The following is a 21,702-nucleotide window of genomic DNA, read 5'->3' as shown; positions in this document are numbered from 1 at the left end:
ATTAGAAATGGGCGAAAGCTCAGGAACAAAAAGAGGACCCTCTTATAATTGGAATACAGAATTCCATAGAGAATTTTCTCAAGCTAAATTCCAAAGAATTCCTATGAGTTATATTCCCAAACATAGTGTAAATGATGGAAGTGGAATTCTAAACATTGATTGTGTTGACAATCTAGCTCAAGCCATAAGAGGTTGGTATAATAAAAACATTATCCAAATACAGCTAGATAATGATTTAAAAAATCTAACTCCAAAACAGATTTTTAATTATCTTTTGTGTAGAACAGAAGGTAATGCATATAAATTTTTAGCTGAAAAACCTGACGAAGAACAAACTGCAGAAAATAGTGTTGGAATGATTAATAAAGTCTTTGAATGGCTTTTAAATGAGTTTAAAGGATGGCAAGATACGGTAGATTCAAATACCGCTTTTAATGCCGAAAAATTATGGAGAATAATGAATCTATCCATATGTAATCCTTGTTACATAGAAAATTATATTTGTGAATTCTCACAATTATATTATGATCTAAACAAAGACACTAGAGAGAACCAAAAGGTTGTCGAATTATTTTACCAAAAATTACCTTTGGCAATGTCCCAAATAATTCAAACTGAATTTAACAGTGCAGTATCTTCAGGAAAGGTTAAAGATACTTTAGGAGCTAGAATTTCTATCCTTAGAAATTGGATGCAAGAACAGTGCCTAAAGAAACAATCGAAACGAGATGCACGAATAGGATTGTGCTGTGATAGAATCCAAGGGAAAATTGGAGCATATGGTTGTGAAAAAACTAGGAGAAAAAGAAAATATCCTAGAAGAAAGAAATTTAAAAGATTTTCCTATGATAAAAAGAAACATAGGAAGAAAAAATTCTATAGAAGAAAAAAAGAATACCCTAGGAAAAATAAAATCTGTCCTAAAGGTAAAAAATCATGTACATGTTGGTTATGCCATGAAACAGGACATTATGCTAATGAATGTCCAAAGAAAGTTTCTAAAGAAAAGAAACAAGTGTTAAACATGATCTATAGAATAGGTTATGAACCAGTAGAATCAGATTCAGATTCTGATTGGGAGCAACAGAGTTTCTATGAACTTTGTACAGATTCCGAAGATGAGCAAAACCAAGATTTTGAGTAAAGGAAATCCTAGTGCTACCTTTATCAAGATAAAAATTCGCAAGAAGGAAATTTTAGCCTATTTAGATACAGGCGCAACATTATGCTTTGGAAAACGAAGCATATCAAGAAATTGGGAAAGATTAGGAAAACCTAAAGAAATAATTGTTGCAGACAAATCAAAACATCAAATATGGTTTGTTTTGAGAGACATCTCAATTACTATAGAAGGTTATGAATTCTTCATACCAACAATTTATCTCCATGATTCAGGATTAGACTTAATCATTGGAAATAACTTTTTAAAGTTATATGCACCGTTTGTGCAAAATATCAAAACTATTTCTTTACTTTGGAAAAATTTAGCAAACCCCAAAGAAAAGACAAAAGTTATAACAACAAAAATTATAACTAGAAATGAGATTATTCAATTAATTTCTGAAAATCTTATAAACCTAAAGAGTATTTGGGAGGAAGGAAAACTCTTTCTAAATCTTGAAGAAATAGAACAAAAACTTGATGCTGTATGTTCAGAAGATCCTTTGGATAATCTGAAAAATACAAATCATGAACTTGTTACAATCAAATTACGAGATCCCAATAAGGAGATTAATGTAAGATATAAAATGCCTTATTCGGTACAAGATAAATTAGAATTTCAAAAAGATATAAAAGAACTTCAAGAAAAGAAGTTAATTACTCCATCTGCAAGTCCATATTCAGCACCCGCTTTTTATGTGACAAATCACAATGAAATAAAAAGAGGAAAAGCTAGAATGGTGATAAATTATAAGAAACTCAATGATTCTACAATCGGAGATTCTTATAAATTACCACGAAAGGATTATATTTTGCAAAAAATAAAAGGATGTGATTGGTTTTCATCTTTTGATGCAAAATCAGGATATTATCAAATTAGACTTTCAGAAGAAACTAAGCCTTTAACAGCTTTTTCATGTCCACAAGGACACTTCCAATGGAATGTTCTTCCATTTGGACTAAAACAAGCACCATCTATATACCAAAGATTTATGGACAATGCTCTTAGAGGATTAGAACATATATGTTTGGCATATATTGATGACATTTTAGTTTTTACAAAAGGAACTAAAGAACAACATCTTAAAGATGTAGAAATTGTTTTAAACAGAATTTCAGAAAAAGGAATTGTTATTTCAAAAAAGAAATCACAATTAGCCAAAAAGGAAATCGAGTATTTAGGTCTTATTTTTAAAGAAAATGGCACCCTCGATTTATCCCCACATGTTCAGGAAAAGATTCAAGCTTTCCCTGATGAATTGAAAGATCGAAAACAAATTCAAAGATTTTTAGGATGTTTGAATTATATTGCCAATGAAGGATTTTTCAAAAATTTGGCAACTGAAAGAAAGATTTTACAGAAAAAGATATCTGAGAAGGTTCCATGGTCATGGACTGAACAAGATACTCTAACTGTAAAAACTATTAAAAGAAAAATTAAAGTTTTACCCAGCTTATACAATCCAACAGAAAATGATTTTTTAATTGTTGAGATTGATGCTGATAAAACAACCTGGGCAGGTTGTATGAGAGCTCTACCTAATGGTAAAGCGATACTGAATCTTGATGATTCAGGAAACTATGTTGATGATGTAACCCATCAACAAGGAATGAAAGATGCTGGAGTAACCCAGTACGCTAAGTCTAGTAGCTCGAAAGAGAAATTGGACAAACTATCTAATTCATCAGAAAAATTAGTATCAAAAGATACTAAGATTGATTATTCTTATGAAAATATTAAAAATAAGATAAAAGATGAAGATCTTTTACTTTGTAAATATGTTTCAGGATCATTTACAGATACCGAAACAAGATATCCGATTCATGAATTAGAAACATTGAGTTGTGTTAAAGTTTTAACAAAATGGCAAATGGAATTAATTCCAACCAGATTTTTATTAAGAACAGATTCCAAATATGTAACCGGATTTTGGAAATATGACCTTCGTGTCAATTATAAATATGGAAGACTTGTAAGATGGCAGATGAAACTCCAACCGTTTCACCCATATATTGAATATATAAAATCTGAAAAGAATTGCTTTGCAGATGCATTGACAAGAGAATGGAAGCAGCTATAAAGACATTACAGAATTCTCTCAGGCAAAAGCAGGAGCAAATTGCCTCTGCAAAAAATCGTCTAGAAACTCTTCTTTCTGAAGAGGGGGAGATGATATTAACAATTCAAAACCTTGAAAAACTATGCAAAAAAGAAACATCAACAGTCTCAGAATCCAAAAATACTGAAAACTGGGATCTACTGGGACAAGATTCTGGAAAATTCAACTACTATGTAAAATACTCAGCTCCAAAAGAGTCAAACATTCCAATTGAGTCAATAGAACCAAAAGGATGGAAATCTTCAACAACCCCAACAACTGTCCTTGCAGATTTACCAAAAACATCTTGGGCTGATAAAGTCGAAGAAGATGAAAGAAAAAATGGAAAAGAAAAAGAATCCATTGATCAACAAACAAGTCAAAAGATTGACAGTCAACTTGGAGGTAAAAAGAAAGCTTATGTAATTTTTGATGGACCTACGAAAGGTATCTATCAAAACTGGGAAACCACAAAGTTACATACAAACGGCAAAAATGTTAGATACAAAGGGTATGAGACCCTTGAAGAAGCAAAAACAGCCTACAACGCTGTTTACAAGGAAGTTGCAACAGCAAACAATATAGTCCAGCCATCAAAAATGGAGACTAAGAAGAAAATATCTGTAGATAGAATTATCTATGGAGAAAGTAAATTTGTTAAAGAAGTCACCATTGGAGACTACTACAAAAACTGGAGATGGTTAACCAACTACTCAGAAGAGTTAAAAACAGAATGTTTTTATCCTAGCAACAACGGGATAGAAGTAAAAGCTGTAACAGTCCCAGGCGTAGGAAAAGAATTAGTCAGATCATTCTATGATTGTGGAATGATTAAAACAATGTATCTTCAAGAAGATGCAGGAAGAAAAATTCATGAACTAGAACTTCTTCCAAAAGATATAGGCGAAATCGCTTATAAGTTCAACAATAGCTTCGCAAAAGGTAAAGAGTTCTTTTTATCTTTTACTTCAACTTATCCATGGTTTGAAGACGATGAAGTTATTAAAGCCAGACACTTAATCAAGATTGGCATTTCAAATCATTCATATCCAACAAATGATGGAAGAGATGTAGATCCAAGACCAGAATGTTTTCTGCATCAAATGGAAAAATTCTATGATAATCTCATCAGATTTGGATCAAAATTACCTAACTTCAGGGTAATTACTGCAAAAGAAAGTTTTCTAGTCTATAGTGATTCAAGGAAACAAGCAAAAGAAGAGCATCTTCAGCAAATCCTAAAGTTTGAAGAAAACTTTAGTGGGCTTGAAGCAGACTTGGGCCGTCTACCCGACCCAATCCAACAGGAGTGCTGCCGACACTTTCAAAAATACAAAGGACACCAATGCAAGTGGTGTGCAAAAGACATAAATAACGTGGCAGACAAAGAATCGTTGTATGACAGTGACATTTCACCAAACAACGAAGAAAATGTAGAAAATTAGTGGGCATGGGACCCATTTAGAGATAAGCCTTATCTCTAAGGCAATTATGTAACCTATTTTTTACGTTTTCTTTTTCTTTTTGTCTTGTCATTTCTTTTGTGTGTTGTAAAGGAAAGGGACGTTGTGCCAATTATGAAGGCCAACTTGTGAGTCTGTCATCCTATAAATAAGGGCCTCGAAGCTCATTTGTATTCACCATGTTTTGAAGCAATAGAAGTTATATCAGTTTGATATGAACTTGCCTCTTAGTTTTAAGAACTAGTGGTCCTATAGTGGTAAAACACTATAGTTGAGAATTCTTGAGGTAATACTCTGGAGGAATTCGCCCTGAGTTGGGATAAACTCAATACAAGCAGAAAAAACTGCTGAAGAAGATCAGATTGCTGAAGCAGACCAACCCAAAATTCTGAAGAAAAATCAGGTATGAATTTATTACAAATTATCAAATATGTCTGAAGTATCATATTTTGAAGGAACATCTAGTTATCATGCTGATAGCATAATAGATAATAAAATTGAAGAAGCAGATTTATCTTTAACTGCTGAAGAAAATTTCAAAAGAAAGTTTAGTAAACTTAAAGAATTTCTGTCAAGAAAAAATATTCTAAAATTCGGAATAATGGTAGGAGAGGAAGCAATTCCAATTGAAACAACTAATGGAAAAATTGTTATATCTACTATAGATAAACAACAAATTGATAAAAGACTTGGAAAATTTTCTGAAAATGAAAGAAGAAAGATTGGTTATATTCACATATCAACCATTCAAATTTTAATTAAAAGTACCTTCATGAAAGGTATTGATTCACCTTTAGAGATAGCTCTAGAAGATTCTAGAATTAGAAATAAGAAACAAGCAGTAATTGCAAAAGGAAAATGTAATCTAAAATATGGAAAGATAAAATTCGACATAAATTTACAAATGGGATTATCCCTAAAAGATATAGATTTGAATAAATCTATAGTTTTTCATTATAAGCTAAAAGATTCAACATTTATGAAAGAAGGTAATCATCCTTTTACAATTTACTACAGAATTAATTATGCTTTGAGTAATTCACATCATAGCATAGAATTCATAGGAAAAGAAACAATTCATATTGATGAATTATTTACACCATTAATTACTTTGGAAACACCAATATTTAAAGATATCACAAGAAATAGTTTTTCTTTGATAGAAGCAGAAAAGAATATGTTTGAAGAAACAGAAAAACCATTGTTTAGAAGCCAAAGTCTTCGAATAACATCACCAAACAGAGATCAAAAGGATTTTAGTAAATCATTAAGTTCTCAAACTATATTTGAAGATGATACTTCATCCTCATTCGAACCTCCTAGAAAGGATTTCGAAATCAATAAAGAAAGTGAGTTGAAAAAGCTACAAGATTCTATAAAAACCTTAGCAATACAGGTTAATAATATAAACCAAAAACTATAATTAAATATGCCTGGTTTAACTCTTAAATTGGAATTAATACTGTTTAAAACTAGGTTACAACACTTAGTAAGTGATATAGAATGGTATTATGATTTAATAACATTCAAACAAATAGTTTATAGAGCTCAAACTTTAATGAGAACTCATATAGATTTAATTGAAGATTTGGTAGAAGAAATGCAAGAAAATCTCACAGAGAATCAAATAAAAAGAGCAAAAATTCTTTTAGAACCTTTTTGGGGTTTAGAAGGAATTGAACACCTTATAAAAGAAGCTCGAGAAAAAGATAAAGCTCGAGAAAATTCCGCTGGTAATTCTGCTGAAAATCTATAATGCCGGGATTAGGTCTTATAACAGAATTAAGACTCTTTAAGAAAAGACTAGAAGACATAGTCTGTGAAATAGAATTGTATTATGAAAGAATTGTTTTTAAACAAACTCTTTACAATTCTAGAGAATTTGTTATGTATCATATAGAATATATTGAAGATCTATTAAGAGATACAGAAGATTTAGAAAATCTTACTCAGATACAAAAACAAAGAGCTAAAACACTCTTAAAACCTTTTCAAGGGTTAATCAAAATCGAACAAATGTTAAACGAAGTTCGAAAAAATTCCGCTGAAATCCCAAACTCAAACCTGGTATCAGAGCAGGAAACACAATCCTAAGGCATAAACATGAAAATAAAAATAAAAAAGAAATTAAAAAAATATTTTTTATATAAAACAAAAGCTTTTTAAAATCGTTTTTCCAAATAACCGATTTAAAAAGACATCCACGTGGCACTCTCCCATCAAGCCACATAAGCGACTTTTCCAAAAAAGTCACAAAAGCAACTTCACCATAGAAGCCCCCTTATCATTTACCTTCCAAGAGAATATTTGACTAATATATCTTAACATATTAAATATGGCATTTTAAAAATCCAAATGCATGCTTAAGATTACTGATTACACATGTCTTGCATTTGCCAAACTAATCAAAGCAAGAACCTCCAAATCCATTTGTAGACATTGGTGGACTATATTTAGGGCCATTAAGCATATGATTATACATTACATTATGATGCATTTGACCAGCACACTATATATGTTGAGTATACATTACATTTTGAATGTTAATTTCATACAATGAAACTTTTGTGTTTATTTTTGTTGCTTTTGGAATGACATTTGAATGTTCTTTATTTCCGTTGCTTTATGATGATTGTAGAGAGATGAGATATTTCCCTTGTCTATTTTCTTAGTTTTCGTTTTAATTTTCTCTCTGTAAGAAAAGCTTTTGTGTTTATTGTTTTGGACAGCGTATGCATTGGTGTAGTTTTTGTAGGAAAAGTTTTCCATTTTTAGTTTTCATTTTTAATTGCAAATTTGAGGAAAGAATCATGAAACTCTCATCATGAAAATAAGGGAAACACTTTTTTTCTATGCTTGCCCACATTTCCCTTGTCACATCTATATAATATTACAATAAATAACGTTCAGACGGACACTCCATGTTTATTCGCATTTTTTATTGTGCTATCCGTATTTTTTATTGAGCCAATGTGTATAATTTATGAATAATAGTTTTTGAGAAATTTTGATTTTGATTAAAATTATTTTGATTTTGAATAAAATATAGATATAAATATTTTGTATTTTAATATTTTAACAATCTATACTTATTTTTCCAATGACACAAATAATATAACAAATATAATATAAATTTTTATATTTCTAATAGAAATCAACAATATATCATTCTTATAAGTAAATTTGTTTAAAAGTATAATTAAAAGTGAAAAATTCAATTTAAAGGCGTCTATTCACTTTATATATAATAGAGATATAATCAAAATAAACTTCAAAATGTTACCATTCAAAACTTGGATCAACTTTTAACGAAATAATTCAGAAAAACATTTCCATAGCATTCTTATAAATAAATTTGTTTAAAGGTAAATGAAAGTTAAAAAGTCATTTCAAAACCCTGTGTTCACTTTATATATGTTAAAGATATAATCAAAATAAACTTCAAATGTTACCATTCAAAACTTAGATCAAATAAATAATTCTGGAAAACATATATATTTTTTTGCATAATTAGTATGTTTTTTTTTTGAAAGAAAGGTTGGTATAGTGGTGTGAAACGAAAGGTAGAGGAGGGGGAGGTTGTGGTCCAAATAGTGGAGCCAACAAACCCGTGCACTGCAATCTTTCTAGGGACGAATAATGTGGGTTGCTACTGCTACAATATCTGATTCCACAATTATTTTCTGTCACATTTTTTCCAGCTCCAACTTTTTTTTTGTGACCCCAGCTCCAGCTTTATCTATCATCCTATCCTATTGATATATTCAGCAAAAAATATTTCTATACAAATTTTTAAAATTAAATTTGTGCTTGTGTGTTCGCTAGCATAATGATTTTATATTAAACTTTAAGTAAAAATCTCTACAAACAAATTGTTTTGCTCCAAATTAAACTCAATTCATTAAGAATTACAATTATCAAAGGCATCCAAACACAATTTATGTTTGTATATTCAAATGTTATGAGATTAAAAATGATAAAATCTAAAGCGGCAACCAATAGGTTACTCTATGTAGAGCATTTACAAAATCAAGTCTGTAACTCAAAAACACTTTGATGAGATGGCGAAAGTCTATTTCAACTAAACGAGAGATCATGTGTTCAAATCTTGTCAACGAGAGTAAAGGTCAGAGAGAACAAGGAGGGAAGTACAACGAAGTGTAAATCTTGTTGATATGTGAATGAGAAGGGTAAATGGCGGTGGTTCGCCAAAGATGAACGATGGAAGGGGTGGCATAATGGCGAAATGGGTTTCAACGGAGTGAAGAAAGAAATAGGAGAGGTGGAGGATACAAAGCAACCAGAGTGAAGACAATAGGAGGAGAGGTGAAGGGCGGTGGGGGTTGAAGAGATTTGAGGAAGAGCGAGGTGTGCCACATGACATTACCTTATTGGTCAATGACATATGTCATTTTCGCTCCAATGACACCGAAGTGCTAACCAAAAAATCAACTCCATTCCTTCAAAAAAAAAAAAAATCAACTCCATGTGCGATATACTTTAAAGTAGTATTTTTTTTTTTGAAGAATTAAAGTAGTGTTTTTTTAATTTGAAGAGAATTGAAGATTCGAATTAACAAATGTTCTTGAAACTTTTTATCATTTCAATATATTTAGGAAATTACTAATTATCTTGTTTAATACCCATGGAAATGACAAAAAGAATAATCCCTCCGTTTCAAAATGAGTGTCGTTTTAGGTGTTTACACACATATTAAGAAATGCAATGATTAAAAGAAAGATAATGGTTATTTTACCAAATTATCTTTATTAACTATTTGTTAGTTTTAAAAGTAATACTTTGGAAGTAGTCTGCAGAGTATTAATTGGAGGGTACAATTGAAAAGAAAAAGTTATTATTGCATTGGAAACTGAAAGTGACATTCATTTTGAAACATTTTTTTTTAGCTAAAGCGACACTCATTTTAAAACGGAGGGAGTATTAGTTAGTAACTAATCCTTTCAAAAACAGATTAAGTAATTAAAACCAGGTTTTGTTTTTTTTGACAATAAAAAACAAGGTATTATTAACTCCCTAATTATGCTTAAGAGATTATCCTATTCCCTAATCCCTCCCCCAAGAATATAAAGTGTACCTCCGAATGTATCTTTTTCAAACTTCACAGTTTGAACACTGTGTTCTGTATAATGCAGCAAAATAGTACACTCTAGTACCCCACACTCTTCCCCAAAAACAGCGCGTGCTCTCACTCTCTCCCACGTTGTTTGTCTCCACATTCCACTCACTCAACTCCCTCAAAACCACATTCAAATTCTCAAACAACCTCAAACTCAAAAAAACTCAGTCTTTCTCTCTCTTTTCTCTGTCTTCTGCAAAACCACATTCACACTCTCAAGTAAAGTTCTGTGCTTTTTCCATAGAATCACCGACCCATTTGCTTCAAATCCTTAAAACCAACGTTTCATGCAAAGATTTCATCTGGGTTTCTCTCAAAATCCAAACTTGATGATGGATTCTTCTTCATTATCTCCTCTGTCTCTTCAAACCCAAAAATCACCTTTTCAAAACGTACCTGAAGAATCCTCACCAAAACAAACCAAAAAAAGCTTACTTTCATCTCTAATGGGTACTAACAACAACACTTCTTCTACTCTTAGAACCCCTTCTTTTGAAGAAGATAACTACTTTGTTACCCTTCTCAAATCCTCAGAGAAAAAAGCACTTCAAGACCTCAAAACAAACCTCCTTGAAGTCACAAATGAAAAAAACTCTCCCAATGGTGAAGTTTCCATGTGGGGTATTCCTCTCCTTGGTGGAGATGATAGAGCTGATGTAATACTCTTGAAGTTTCTTAGAGCAAGAGATTTCAGAGTTAATGAAGCATTAAACATGATTACAAAGTGTTTAGCTTGGAGAAAAGAGTTTAATGCTGACACAATAGTTGAAGAAGATTTGAGTCAGTTCAAGGAACTTGAAGGTGTTATAGCTTATATGCAAGGCTATGACAAAGAGGGTCATCCTGTTTGTTACAATGCTTATGGTTTGTTTAGAGATAAAGATATGTATGAGAGGATTTTTGGTGATGAAGAGAAGCTTAAGAAGTTTCTTAGATGGAGGGTTCAAGTTCTTGAAAGAGGTATTAGGCTTCTTCATTTTAAGCCTGGTGGTGTTAATTCTCTTATTCAAGTTACTGATCTTAAAGATATGCCTAAAAGAGAGTTAAGGGTTGCTTCTAACCATATTCTCTCACTCTTTCAAGATAACTACCCTGAAATGGTTGCTAGAAAGGTACTAATTTTATTGAGTAAATCATGATTTAGCTATGAAACACGGATACGGATACGGGCACGACACAGACACTCTGACACGCCGACACAGTTAATAATTTTAAAAAACTATAATTTAGTGTAATTATATGAGTCGATGTCGTGCTTCATAGTGATTTAGTCTCTAAAGTATTAATAGTCCCTAATAAGTACTAGCTTTAATTGACTAAAATGACCAATTTCTTGTACTTTAGAGACTATTTATTACTTTTGTATGCTACTAATTGAGATTGTTTTATTCATTTTTGTTGTTTTTGAGTGGATTGGTTGGTTTAAATGTTTATCAATTTTAAGTGTTTGTTTTTGCTTTTTTGGTGGTTTAGATTTTCATCAATGTGCCATGGTACTTCAGCATGTTGTATTCAATGTTTAGTCCATTTTTGACACAAAGGACTAAGAGCAAGTTTGTGATCTCAAAGGAAGGAAATGCTGCTGAGACACTCTACAAGTGAGTATATAATTGTTGTTCCATTTTGGTTTGTTTTTGTGTCATTTATTTTGAACCTTTTACATGTCCCAAATAAACTGATCTAGAATGTTTTAGTTGCTTTTGGTTTTCTCAGTTTTTATCTATATTAAGATCCCTTTCTACTATTGCTTAAGATTTTGAATTTTGAATTTTCTTCCTTTAATTACTTTTAGCATTCAAACTGTCTTTCTTTTACTTTCTTTTGCCTGCAATTGGCAATACCACTTTTTATTCCGTCAGCACATCGGTGGTAGTTGAATCGAAATTAGATGGTCTAGATTCCATCCTCGGTATTTTAGATTTGTTTCTCACTGGAATTTTGATCTGTCCGATCTCGACTCAATGGCCACTGATGTGCTGCTTGTGTGAATGCGTTGAATTGCCGACTGCAGACAATTCAATCCATCAAAATCATGGTGGTATTAGCATGATGTGATTTTTTCAAATTTGTCTTCAATCAAAATATTCACTTACCATTATCAGCTAATAATGTTCCAACTTTCCTTGTGTTTCCATTTTGGGGTGAAATTTATTGTCTTACGCTCAGATTCATTAGACCTGAGGATATTCCTGTTCAGTATGGAGGGCTGAGTTTGCCGAGTGATTTGCAAAATGGTCCCCCAAAACCAGCTTCTGAATTCACTGTCAAAGGAGGGGAGAAAGTGAATATACAAATAGAAGGAATTGAGGTAGTAATCATTCATCCCATACCATTTTACTCTTCCCTATGCAGATCAGATTATGATTAGTTCTTTTCTTTTGGCATGATGCAAGTGGTTTGTTTCCTTTTGATATAAAATATTTTTTCTTAAGATTCTCTCTTGAATTTTTAAACTAGTTTATTAGCCCTTAAAATTGTAGATGATGGAGAATTTGGTACTTAAAATTAATTTAATTATTAAATTGTCCCCTGAAATTTAAAATTTTCTATCACATTAATTATGCGCTTATAGCATAAGTGCTTTTGTGTAAGCTTTTTTCTATCACAAAAGTTAAAATACAGTCAAAATATTTTTATGTAAATTATTAGCTGTTTTCATAGTAGGACTAATGTGATAAAAAAAATTTCAATTTGAAGAAATATTTGAATTTAGTTCATTTCATTTGCCTCTTAAGAATTAAATTAGTGATTTAATCAAATTTCATACACATGGAAGCTGATTTGGTTGTTTTTTACTTGTTGTGGGTGTGAATTAGGGAGGTGCAACTATCACTTGGGATATTGTTGTTGGAGGCTGGGACTTAGAATACAGTGCTGAGTTTGTCCCAAATGCTGAAGGTAGCTACACCATAGCAGTTGAGAAGCCAAGGAAGATTGGAGCCTCAGAAGAAGCAATCCACAACTCATTCACATCGAAAGAATCCGGCAAAATGATACTCTCGGTGGACAACACTGCCTCAAGGAAGAAAAAAGTTGCTGCTTATCGTTATGTTGTTCGAAAATGTGCCACCACTTGAGAGATCACCATTAAGCGTGTGTTTGAAAACCCTAATTTCTGCAGTGAGAACTTGTGGTGACCTTGAAGTTGCGCCTACGAGAGTTTGGCTATCATGGTGTCCGGATTTTTAACTAGTTTTCAAACACACGCGGAGGCTCTAATAGCTATTAATTTTAATTTTTGCTAATGATGTTTTTCTTGTACCCTTTTTCTCTGAAGGGTCTCATTTATGTTTCTGAACTTGTCATGGCATGTTTAACTTTAGAGGTATTAATATTAATTAACTAGTAGTTTTGTAGTGTAATGTAAAAATGAGAACAATGTTGGCACTGCCAGTACTAGTATATTGCTTGGTATAGAAGAAAAGCAATTAAGTTTGCTTATTTAACATACCATGTTACTGTTTGTTGTGACCTTTTTGGTGGGTTTTTGGGACAAGGTATTGTGTATGCTGCAAGTTGCAAACTACAGAAGGGTGACTTTGTGAAGGTGCAATCTTACAATTGGTTCTTGAAATTGTAGGATTTAATCAATCCAATGTCCTATATCAACAATATTTCAAAGTATCTTTGAAATTGCTAAGGATTTAATTTATATATGCAAAGTTGGTCCAAATGTTTTTTTTTTCTTTTTCAATTGTTAACTAATCTTATCTGCGTGGAGCACTCAACCTCTTAGATGTTTATGAGCGACTCACATCTTGATTGTCAACTCTTTTCTTTTTGGTTTGGTGATGCCTGTTTTGTTCTTTTTAACTATGTATCTTTTAGATCATAGCACTTCTTATGCTATGATTGTTCGTTTCAATATATATTTTTTTGGCCTTTTAAAAAAATAAATAATCATAACTTTGTATCAAAATTAAATTAAATTGCTAAATTAAATTGGTAAGGATGGATTGGAGAGATGGAATTGCATTTGATATTAAGTGATTTAAGTTAAGGATGAATTTGATAATAGCTAATAGATAGATAGACAGATAATAGATTCACATAGACAAAATTGATTAATATTTTGCAATTCTAAAAATTATTTTGAAATATTGAAAATATGATAGCCTATAGTATTCATATAGTCCAATTTTAGGATCAAATTAGGCAGTTGTTATTCAATGTTCTTTTGATGTTGGGTTTGGTTAATTGAGGGAAAGTGTTTGTGATGTGTTAACAAAAAATTGAAAGGGAAATTTAAATTGAGATTGATATTGACTAGACAATGTGTTTTGTAAGGTGAATTAGCTCACTTTTTTGCATAGATTTGGTATTGTTTGAATATATGCATTAGAGCATGATTGTGACTTAAAGTTCCAAAAAAAGAAGAGGGAAGAGTTCACGGGTTGTGACTGCAATAACGTGTTGAAGGGAGTTAAAATTTGATAGTGGAGCCTTGATTTTTTTTTCTTTACTTACTTTTCTAATGTTTGTGATAGTGATGTATGTTCTTGTTTCATGAACCATTTTGGCATTTACCTTTTCTTTTTAAATTCAAACTGATTCTATTCTCTTCTCTGTCTGCCACCATTTACCTTTTATGCATTCATCAATTTTCCTCCTCTTCTCTTAAGAATATAGATTTTGTTGGTCTTAACCCTTCGATTTTGAAGAAAAAGTTCAGTCATCGTATCGGGACGCTCTCAAACGATTCATTTGAAAAAGAAAAACAAGTATTTTTCACTCTCGAAATATATTTGTAATCACTAGTATGTATTAACATGTTTGACTAGTTAAATAGGTAAGGAATACCTTCATTTGATTTGGCTGGTTTGCGTTTGGATTATCAACATATAAATTTTGTGGTTTTTGTACATTTGGATGATGTAACTGGTTCACTGATTGACATGGTGAAGTTATTTGTTTGGTCTTGGATTAAAGCAAAATAAATGGTTTCCCTTATGTTTATTACCAATGATATACTCGGACACTTAAATGATTATGTGTGATTTTATCTTACGGAGCCTGAGTCACTATATTATTTTGGTGGCAATGGTGTTGTCGAGTCTTATTTATAATTGACATTTATATTGTGTTAATCTAAGCATGGTTTGTGCTTTGATTATCAACTTATATATTTATCTTTTGTTGGCCCTTTAAAAAAACATAATAAACAAATAAAATGATAATATGGATTAAAAAAAAATCAAATTTTATTAAAAGTTTGATTTTGATGTACTATCATTATAAAAGAATTACATTCTCAATAATATATCACAATCAAATGTTTTGTTTTTTAAGGAAAACTAAATGTTTTTAATGATCTAAAGTTTATAGTTGATTCACGACATGAAAAAACTATAGGAAATCATTTTGAGCGTTAAATACTTATTAAGGAAATATAAAACATCTTTTATAATTGTGTGAGACTTTACTTACTTTCTAGTTGAACTTCGGATTACCAAGACCCCTACCTCTTGAAAACGGAGGGTTAACACCAAAAAAAGAAAACATATTTAAAATGTAATATTTGGTATTGTCATTTTCACCTATTGACAGCCTATGCATAAAATAGAAAAATTGCACCAAAAAAATAGATGAAAGTATATAGTGTGTAAGCTATTTGTGGTTTGTGTCTATCTTGTGGAATGAACTATTTTGCCTATTGGAATGGTGGATGTATTGTCTTCTCTGCTGAGCATATTTGCAGTGATTGTATAGTGCAATTGGTGTAAACCTCTAATTCAAACAAGCATTGATGGTATTGACCAATGAATCTTGGAAAAGGAATTTGTCATCATATATAGACATGTCTTTCATTTTCTGAATGACCTAACAAGTAATAGTAATAAATAACTATCTTGCTAGTATTTCCTTCCATTTTGATTAAATATAAGAAGAAAAAAATCACATTTTTTAGAAAACTAGTAGGAGTAAAGAGCAATTGATATTATTTGATATTTAGATGTAATTAAAATATAGACTCTCGCCCTTAAAGAAAAAAAGACTATCTAAACTATCATTCATTTGAACTATTTCATGAGAATATAAAATTATTGGAATCATAAAATATAAATGATTTGAAGTGTATTATAGAAATAATATAATTAAATTAAGTAAGATAAAACTAGTTAAGATTTGCTTCTTTTTTAACTATTAACATTGATTTATTTTTTATTGTTTATATTAGAATCCAAAAGTAGTACACTTTTGAAATTATAAGACTTTTTCAAACTGAGTGATAGCAAAAAGTCCTATGATTTTTGCGGGTATAGACTAAGAAGCTTAAGAATATATGATTTGAAGGCCCCAGATGTTCAACCTTAGACGTGAGAGGTGTTAAAGAGTTCTACATCGGATAAAAGATGACCTGCAATGTGTTTATAAATGGGGGAAATTCTCACCTCAAAAGCCAATTTTGTGAGGTTGCGTTAGACTCAACCACCATTTCTAAAAAAGGTTGCTCTTTTAACACCTCACAATTACGCACAAGCACCTAAAACACATCGAACGATAGTTAATTGTCCTTCAAACATTTTTTAATCGGTTGAATTAATTTTTTTTAGGGAATCGGTTGAATTAATTTAAAAAGTGATTTTAACCGTTTTAAAAAGTGTTTAACGTCAATTAACTACCATTTTGAAGCAAACAACAATTAACGGTGTCTGTGACCAAATGCTAATTGTCTAAATAGCAATCTTTTTGTAGGGTTAGGGTGAATTTTGGCAATTGAATGTCTTTGGGCCTCTTGAGCAGAGCTAGTTTTTACTACGATCGGTGTTGTGAATTGCTATTCCAACTCCCTGCATTACTCAATTTCGGTAAAAAAAAAAAAAAAACTCCAAAGGGTAGTTGAGTCTCATACTAGTTTACCGTCAATAAAGGTGTTCTAATACTTTATGTTGAAGGTGTCATGTGTCTTATATATGACAGTGTTCGACATCAACATGTATATAGTTTACATTCAATAGCTTTGATTTTTTTTTTTAAATTATTATAAATGTTTATACGTATGGGTCACTATCTCATACAACTTTATAATTCTATTTTAGCATGAACAAAACACCCACATTATAAGCTCTCGATATGATAAATTTAACCAATGTTTAGCCGATAAGAAAACTTAAACATGTAATCTCATCCTATTTAAAAGCAAAATTAATTTAGTTTTTAGATTTTACCACGGAATAAACTTCTTTATATGTGTCAAAAACAAATTTTTTAATCTCTCATAGTTAAACAACTTACGAGAAAGCCTAACTCCAAAGAAACTATACCTCTAAGAGCTTTCAATATTTTATTGTATCACACTCTTTGTTACAAATATCATGATCAAAGAGATATGAGAAATAGTTTTTGAGAGTTTGATACCGAAAAAATCTTTAGAATTCATATTAAATTAGATTGAAAAAGATAGTAAATGAATACATGAAATGGTCTATATATAGAGCTTGTGAGGAATTAACAAACTAACTACCTAATAACAAACTCTAACTAACTCTATATTTCTAATATCATGTTGTCGCGAAATGGTTTTAAATTCCAGCTACGGATGTGATCGAGACCTCAAAAACAAAACCGTTATAATGTAGCTACAATTGCAGCCACGGATGCGGAGGCCTCAAAAACGGTTATGTTACAGCTGCAATTGAAGTTGTAGACCACAATTTAGAAGTATTTACTATTTTGGAATTGTAGATGCTACTTTTCTAAATGAAGAGCAATATTGTAGGTTCTTCTAGCGATGTTTTTTATTCCCTCTCACATTAACTGGCTGATCATTCAAGAACAAACATATGGCTGAACAATCATCAATATGAAAACAAGGATGTTTTTGTTTCCAAGCTTGAACAGCACGTTTGACTAACAATTTGGCTGCTAAGGACCTCTTTGGTGCTGATGCAACTATGGTTATTACTTCATTATTTGATAGCACATTCCATACCTATAAAAAAGATCTTAGACCATTAGCTGACAGCATATTAAAAGTAATTTATGCTTCAAACCATTTCAATGTTTAAATTACTCTCAACAACCACATTTGCGGTTAGTGTATGGAGTAAAAGATTTTGAAGTCTCTACAACGGCATTGCATCTACCACATTTTTCCGCCGTATAACGGGATTGGTATTGTGTGAAAAAAATAATCCCTCTAGTCACGTAGTCAATCCCATCGATGGTCGTTGGATCAAGATCTGATGATCCAGATTTCAAGCTCGATATCTTGGTTTTTTTAAAAAGTCAAAATATGCATTGAAATCAGGATCGTCTAATGTTGATCCAATGACCTGTGATGTGTCTGATTGTGTGACTGTATACAACCCAAATCCTTTGTGTGTGCACGCGCGTATATAACAATTTGAAAAATACTTTACAAAAGAGTAAGAAGCATAGTAAAATTTGAATACTTACCCCATCACTGGCCAAAACAACAAATTCATCTTGCTTAGTAATTTTTCTATGAGATACATCAGGAACCGAGGAGAGACCATATTCTTTTAGGCAAAAATCTCCAAATGCTCTTGACATAGCTAATCCAGGACAATCACCTTCAGCCATCCAAATTCTTTTTACATCAGGATCTTCTTTTGCTGCAAAAACTCTACCTCCACACTTAATCACCCTATTAGCTTCATCTAGTAATGAAGAAAAAAGTTAATTAGTTGGTTATAAACTTGATAAGAATGTAAATGTGTGTTTGATTCTTCATCCAAAAAAATTTGTTTTGAATAAACTGATTTTGTAAGAATGAATTTAACGATTAATCAGCGTGTAAAAATCACGTTTTTAAAGAAAAAGCTAGTAATCATAGATTCAAATTAGAATTAATTTTATAGGTAAAATCAATTTCAAGTGACATTATACATCAAAATCAAGCTGAGACTTACTAGGAACATCTGGAACCAAGTCAGTAGATAGTTGAATAGGAATAAGATGGTTGTCATCTGCTTTTGTGCAAAGAACTGCACGAGAATCGCCTAAATTACCAATTATCAATTGGTCACCCTGGAATTTTATTGGAAGTGAAATAATTTGGTTAGAACTATAACACAAGTAAGGTAGTAATAAAATCTGTAAGATTTAAATTAAGACTGCTTTCTTTTACATTGTAGACAATTGCGTTTAAATGGAGCCGATTCAACTATGATTTTGGTCAAAGTGATAACATCAAAATTTTGTTGTCGTGACCACAATCACAGTCGCAAACGTTTTACTAAAACCTTCATACAAAGAACAAAAACCTAAGAGGACATAGACATGTTTACCTGTTTAATTAAAGTTACAGCTACACTACCTCCACAAAATCCATCAGTTTTGGCAATGTTCTTAGCAAGATCTTCATCCATCTCATTGAAGGAGCTAAAAAGGTGATTTTCCCATGAAGTTGTAGCATTAGCACCATCTTGTTGGGAGACATTTTGTTGTGACATTTTGATTGTTGTAGAGAGTTTGGAAGGTAGATTGTCACGTATAGATTGTGCAAATTTGTGTCCTAGAGGACCATGACCATCGAACACACCACAAAATATTGTGTCTTTTTCTCCAGCAAAGTCCTATTAATAGTACATCATTAAATTTGGCCATTCATTTCATGAATTAAGAGGCATCATAGTAATAAAAAATATGATTAAAAACAAAAAAAGTATTAAAGATTGTAGAAACATTGAGCTTTGAAATATGTAGTTGCTTAAAGAATTGAATTTGATTTTAAAAAAAAATGTAACAAAAAAGTCATGGTTATATATATATAATGGCTGAATAAAGTGGCACATTTGGATAAATGCAGTTAAAATATCTTATAGGTACGACATTAATGGCTTCTTAGCTATTAGATCAAGATCAAACGATCTATACTCCTTATTTGTATTTGCAATCTGATTGTAAAATGAAATATGAATTCTTTGATGTTGATCCAATGACCGACGTCTCTATCTAAATACAACAGTTGCCGAATTGCGCAAAAAAACAAACTGAGGTTAAAAAATTGATTGAAAACTTAAACCCCCCAATAAAATCATAATTTCTTTGCAAAAACAAGAAACAAAAGTTGATAGAAGATGCATGAAGAATGTTACCTCCCAAACTGTCACTGCATCTTGATTAATTCCTTTTGTACCCTTTTTGCAGTACATTGATATAGATTTAGAGGATCCTTTAAACATGACCTGCGACCCACCATTTTCACTTGTAAAATCAATATCCTTTTGGTTACATTCATCATATTCCACATCATGTACCTTGCCTATAAATGAAACTTGGCAGCTGCAAAAATTTCCCATATCTTGGATATGCTTACACAACTACACTTCCAAATTTATGGAGGAAAAATTGATTGTGTTTTTTATTAATAAAATGATGATGAAATTTAATGAAATCTTAGATAAAACATTTGTTTGTGTTTGTTTGTATCTTGGCTAGATTTGTTCTTGCACAGCTGTGATATGAGCCTAATTTGGATTAAATTAGTTGGCTTTATTCTAATATGGATTAAGATTTGGTCTATTTTTGTAGGTCAAATAGGATTGAAAACTCACTTTAACTGGTTGGATAAGACCTAAAAACGAGAGAAAATATTTAAAAGGAGCGAAACAAAAAGAAAATGTAGGAAGAGAATTTGATAAAATGTTATGTAATTGTTTTTTTTTTTTACATAAATGAAAAAAAAAATAATAACAAAACAATATTTGAATTGTTAAATATATATATATATATTGAAAAATGATTTGTAAAAAAAGGGATTTACTTTTCCCACCCTACTGCCTTCTCACGCGCCCTACAAAAATTCCAAAAATACCCATGGTTCGGATTTTGTTTTCCGAACCAGATTGTTAGTCACTTTCCCGAAAATAAAATCCGGACCAGATGTTGTGCGCTTTTTTGTGTCTTTCTTTGATGTCAAGGGTCTCTGTTGACCGTTATATGAACCCCACACAAGCTGAAATGCTATTGCAGGGTTCATATGAACGGTCAACAATGACCATGACACCACTGACACCCCTAAAAAACTAAAAACATTTGAATAAAATTGAAGAAAAGAGGTGAAGAGATTTCCGGAAAATTAAATCCGAACAAAAACGATATGAATATTTTGTGTCTTTCTTTGATGTCAAGGGTCTCTGTTGACCGTTATATGAACCCCACACAAGCTGAAATGCTATTGCAGGGTTCATAGGAACGGTCAACAATGACCATGACACCACCGACACCCCTAAAAAACTAAAAACGTTTGAAGAAAATTGAAGAAAAGAGGTGAAGTGAAGAATAGATGTATTTGTTGAAGATGGAAGCCTATTTACAGCCTTAAACAAGTCCTAGGTCATTAATACAGTCAATGAAAACGTGTTAGTGGTTGTAACCGTCCAAACCCACATTAATGGCTCTCTTTCAAAAGTGCTGAAGCGTTCCGGATTTTACATTCCGGGATGTCCTTAGCCCTACAAAGAAGTGCCAACTTTTCCCTCGTTCACACCATAATCGCATTACTCCGGAAAATAAAACCCGGAAACCAAAGGTGAATTCCGGATTGTATTTTCTGGACCGCGTCAGTGTCATGGCCGGTGGTCTGCACCACACGGTTTTGACGGTGGTCAAGTCAAAAAAACGTGTTTTACCACGTTTTTTGACTGCATTTATGGCTTCCCAGCCATTTTTCACCCACCCCTCCCTATAAATACCCTTCCAAACCCCACCATTTCTCACACCATCCCTCTCCTCCTCTTCTTCCTTCTACAACCATGGTTTTCCATCGTTGGCCTTTCATAGATAAGGGCCTCGTTGAAAACTTTCAGGGTTTGTATGAACGGTCAATGAGGATGGAACCGCGCTGCAACGAAGGGCGATTCTTCTGAGGGTC

The 21,702-nt window shown here is 31.8% G+C and overlaps 2 protein-coding genes across 2 annotated transcripts; one reads left to right on the top strand and one right to left on the bottom strand.

Moving 5' to 3' along the window:
* Positions 1-10,010: 10,010 nt before the first annotated feature.
* On the top strand, positions 10,011-13,516 carry LOC146926197 (patellin-6-like). Its single transcript, XM_085758567.1, has 4 exons — positions 10,011-10,972; positions 11,334-11,458; positions 12,027-12,168; positions 12,677-13,516. Exons 1-4 carry the CDS (start codon positions 10,148-10,150, stop codon positions 12,935-12,937), a joined length of 1,353 nt encoding a protein of 450 aa, XP_085614693.1. The 5' UTR covers positions 10,011-10,147; the 3' UTR covers positions 12,938-13,516.
* A 3,711-nt stretch (positions 13,517-17,227) lies between these two features.
* Positions 17,228-20,255, bottom strand: LOC146926196 (putative protein phosphatase 2C 65). Its single transcript, XM_085758575.1, has 5 exons — positions 19,925-20,255; positions 19,115-19,402; positions 18,737-18,854; positions 18,261-18,484; positions 17,228-17,793 (listed from the first exon to the last, which is right to left on the bottom strand). The coding sequence occupies exons 1-5, from the start codon at positions 20,126-20,128 to the stop codon at positions 17,587-17,589; spliced, it is 1,041 nt and encodes a 346-aa protein (XP_085614701.1). The 5' UTR covers positions 20,129-20,255; the 3' UTR covers positions 17,228-17,586.
* Positions 20,256-21,702: the final 1,447 nt, after the last annotated feature.

The sequence above is a fragment of the Medicago sativa genome, chromosome 4, assembly GCF_051527215.1.
Source record: "Medicago sativa cultivar Bolivia chromosome 4, Bolivia_mono, whole genome shotgun sequence".
Taxonomy (NCBI): Eukaryota; Viridiplantae; Streptophyta; class Magnoliopsida; order Fabales; family Fabaceae; genus Medicago; species Medicago sativa.
Note: the sequence above shows the minus strand (reverse complement) of the source record. Positions and strands in the feature narration are given on the sequence as shown.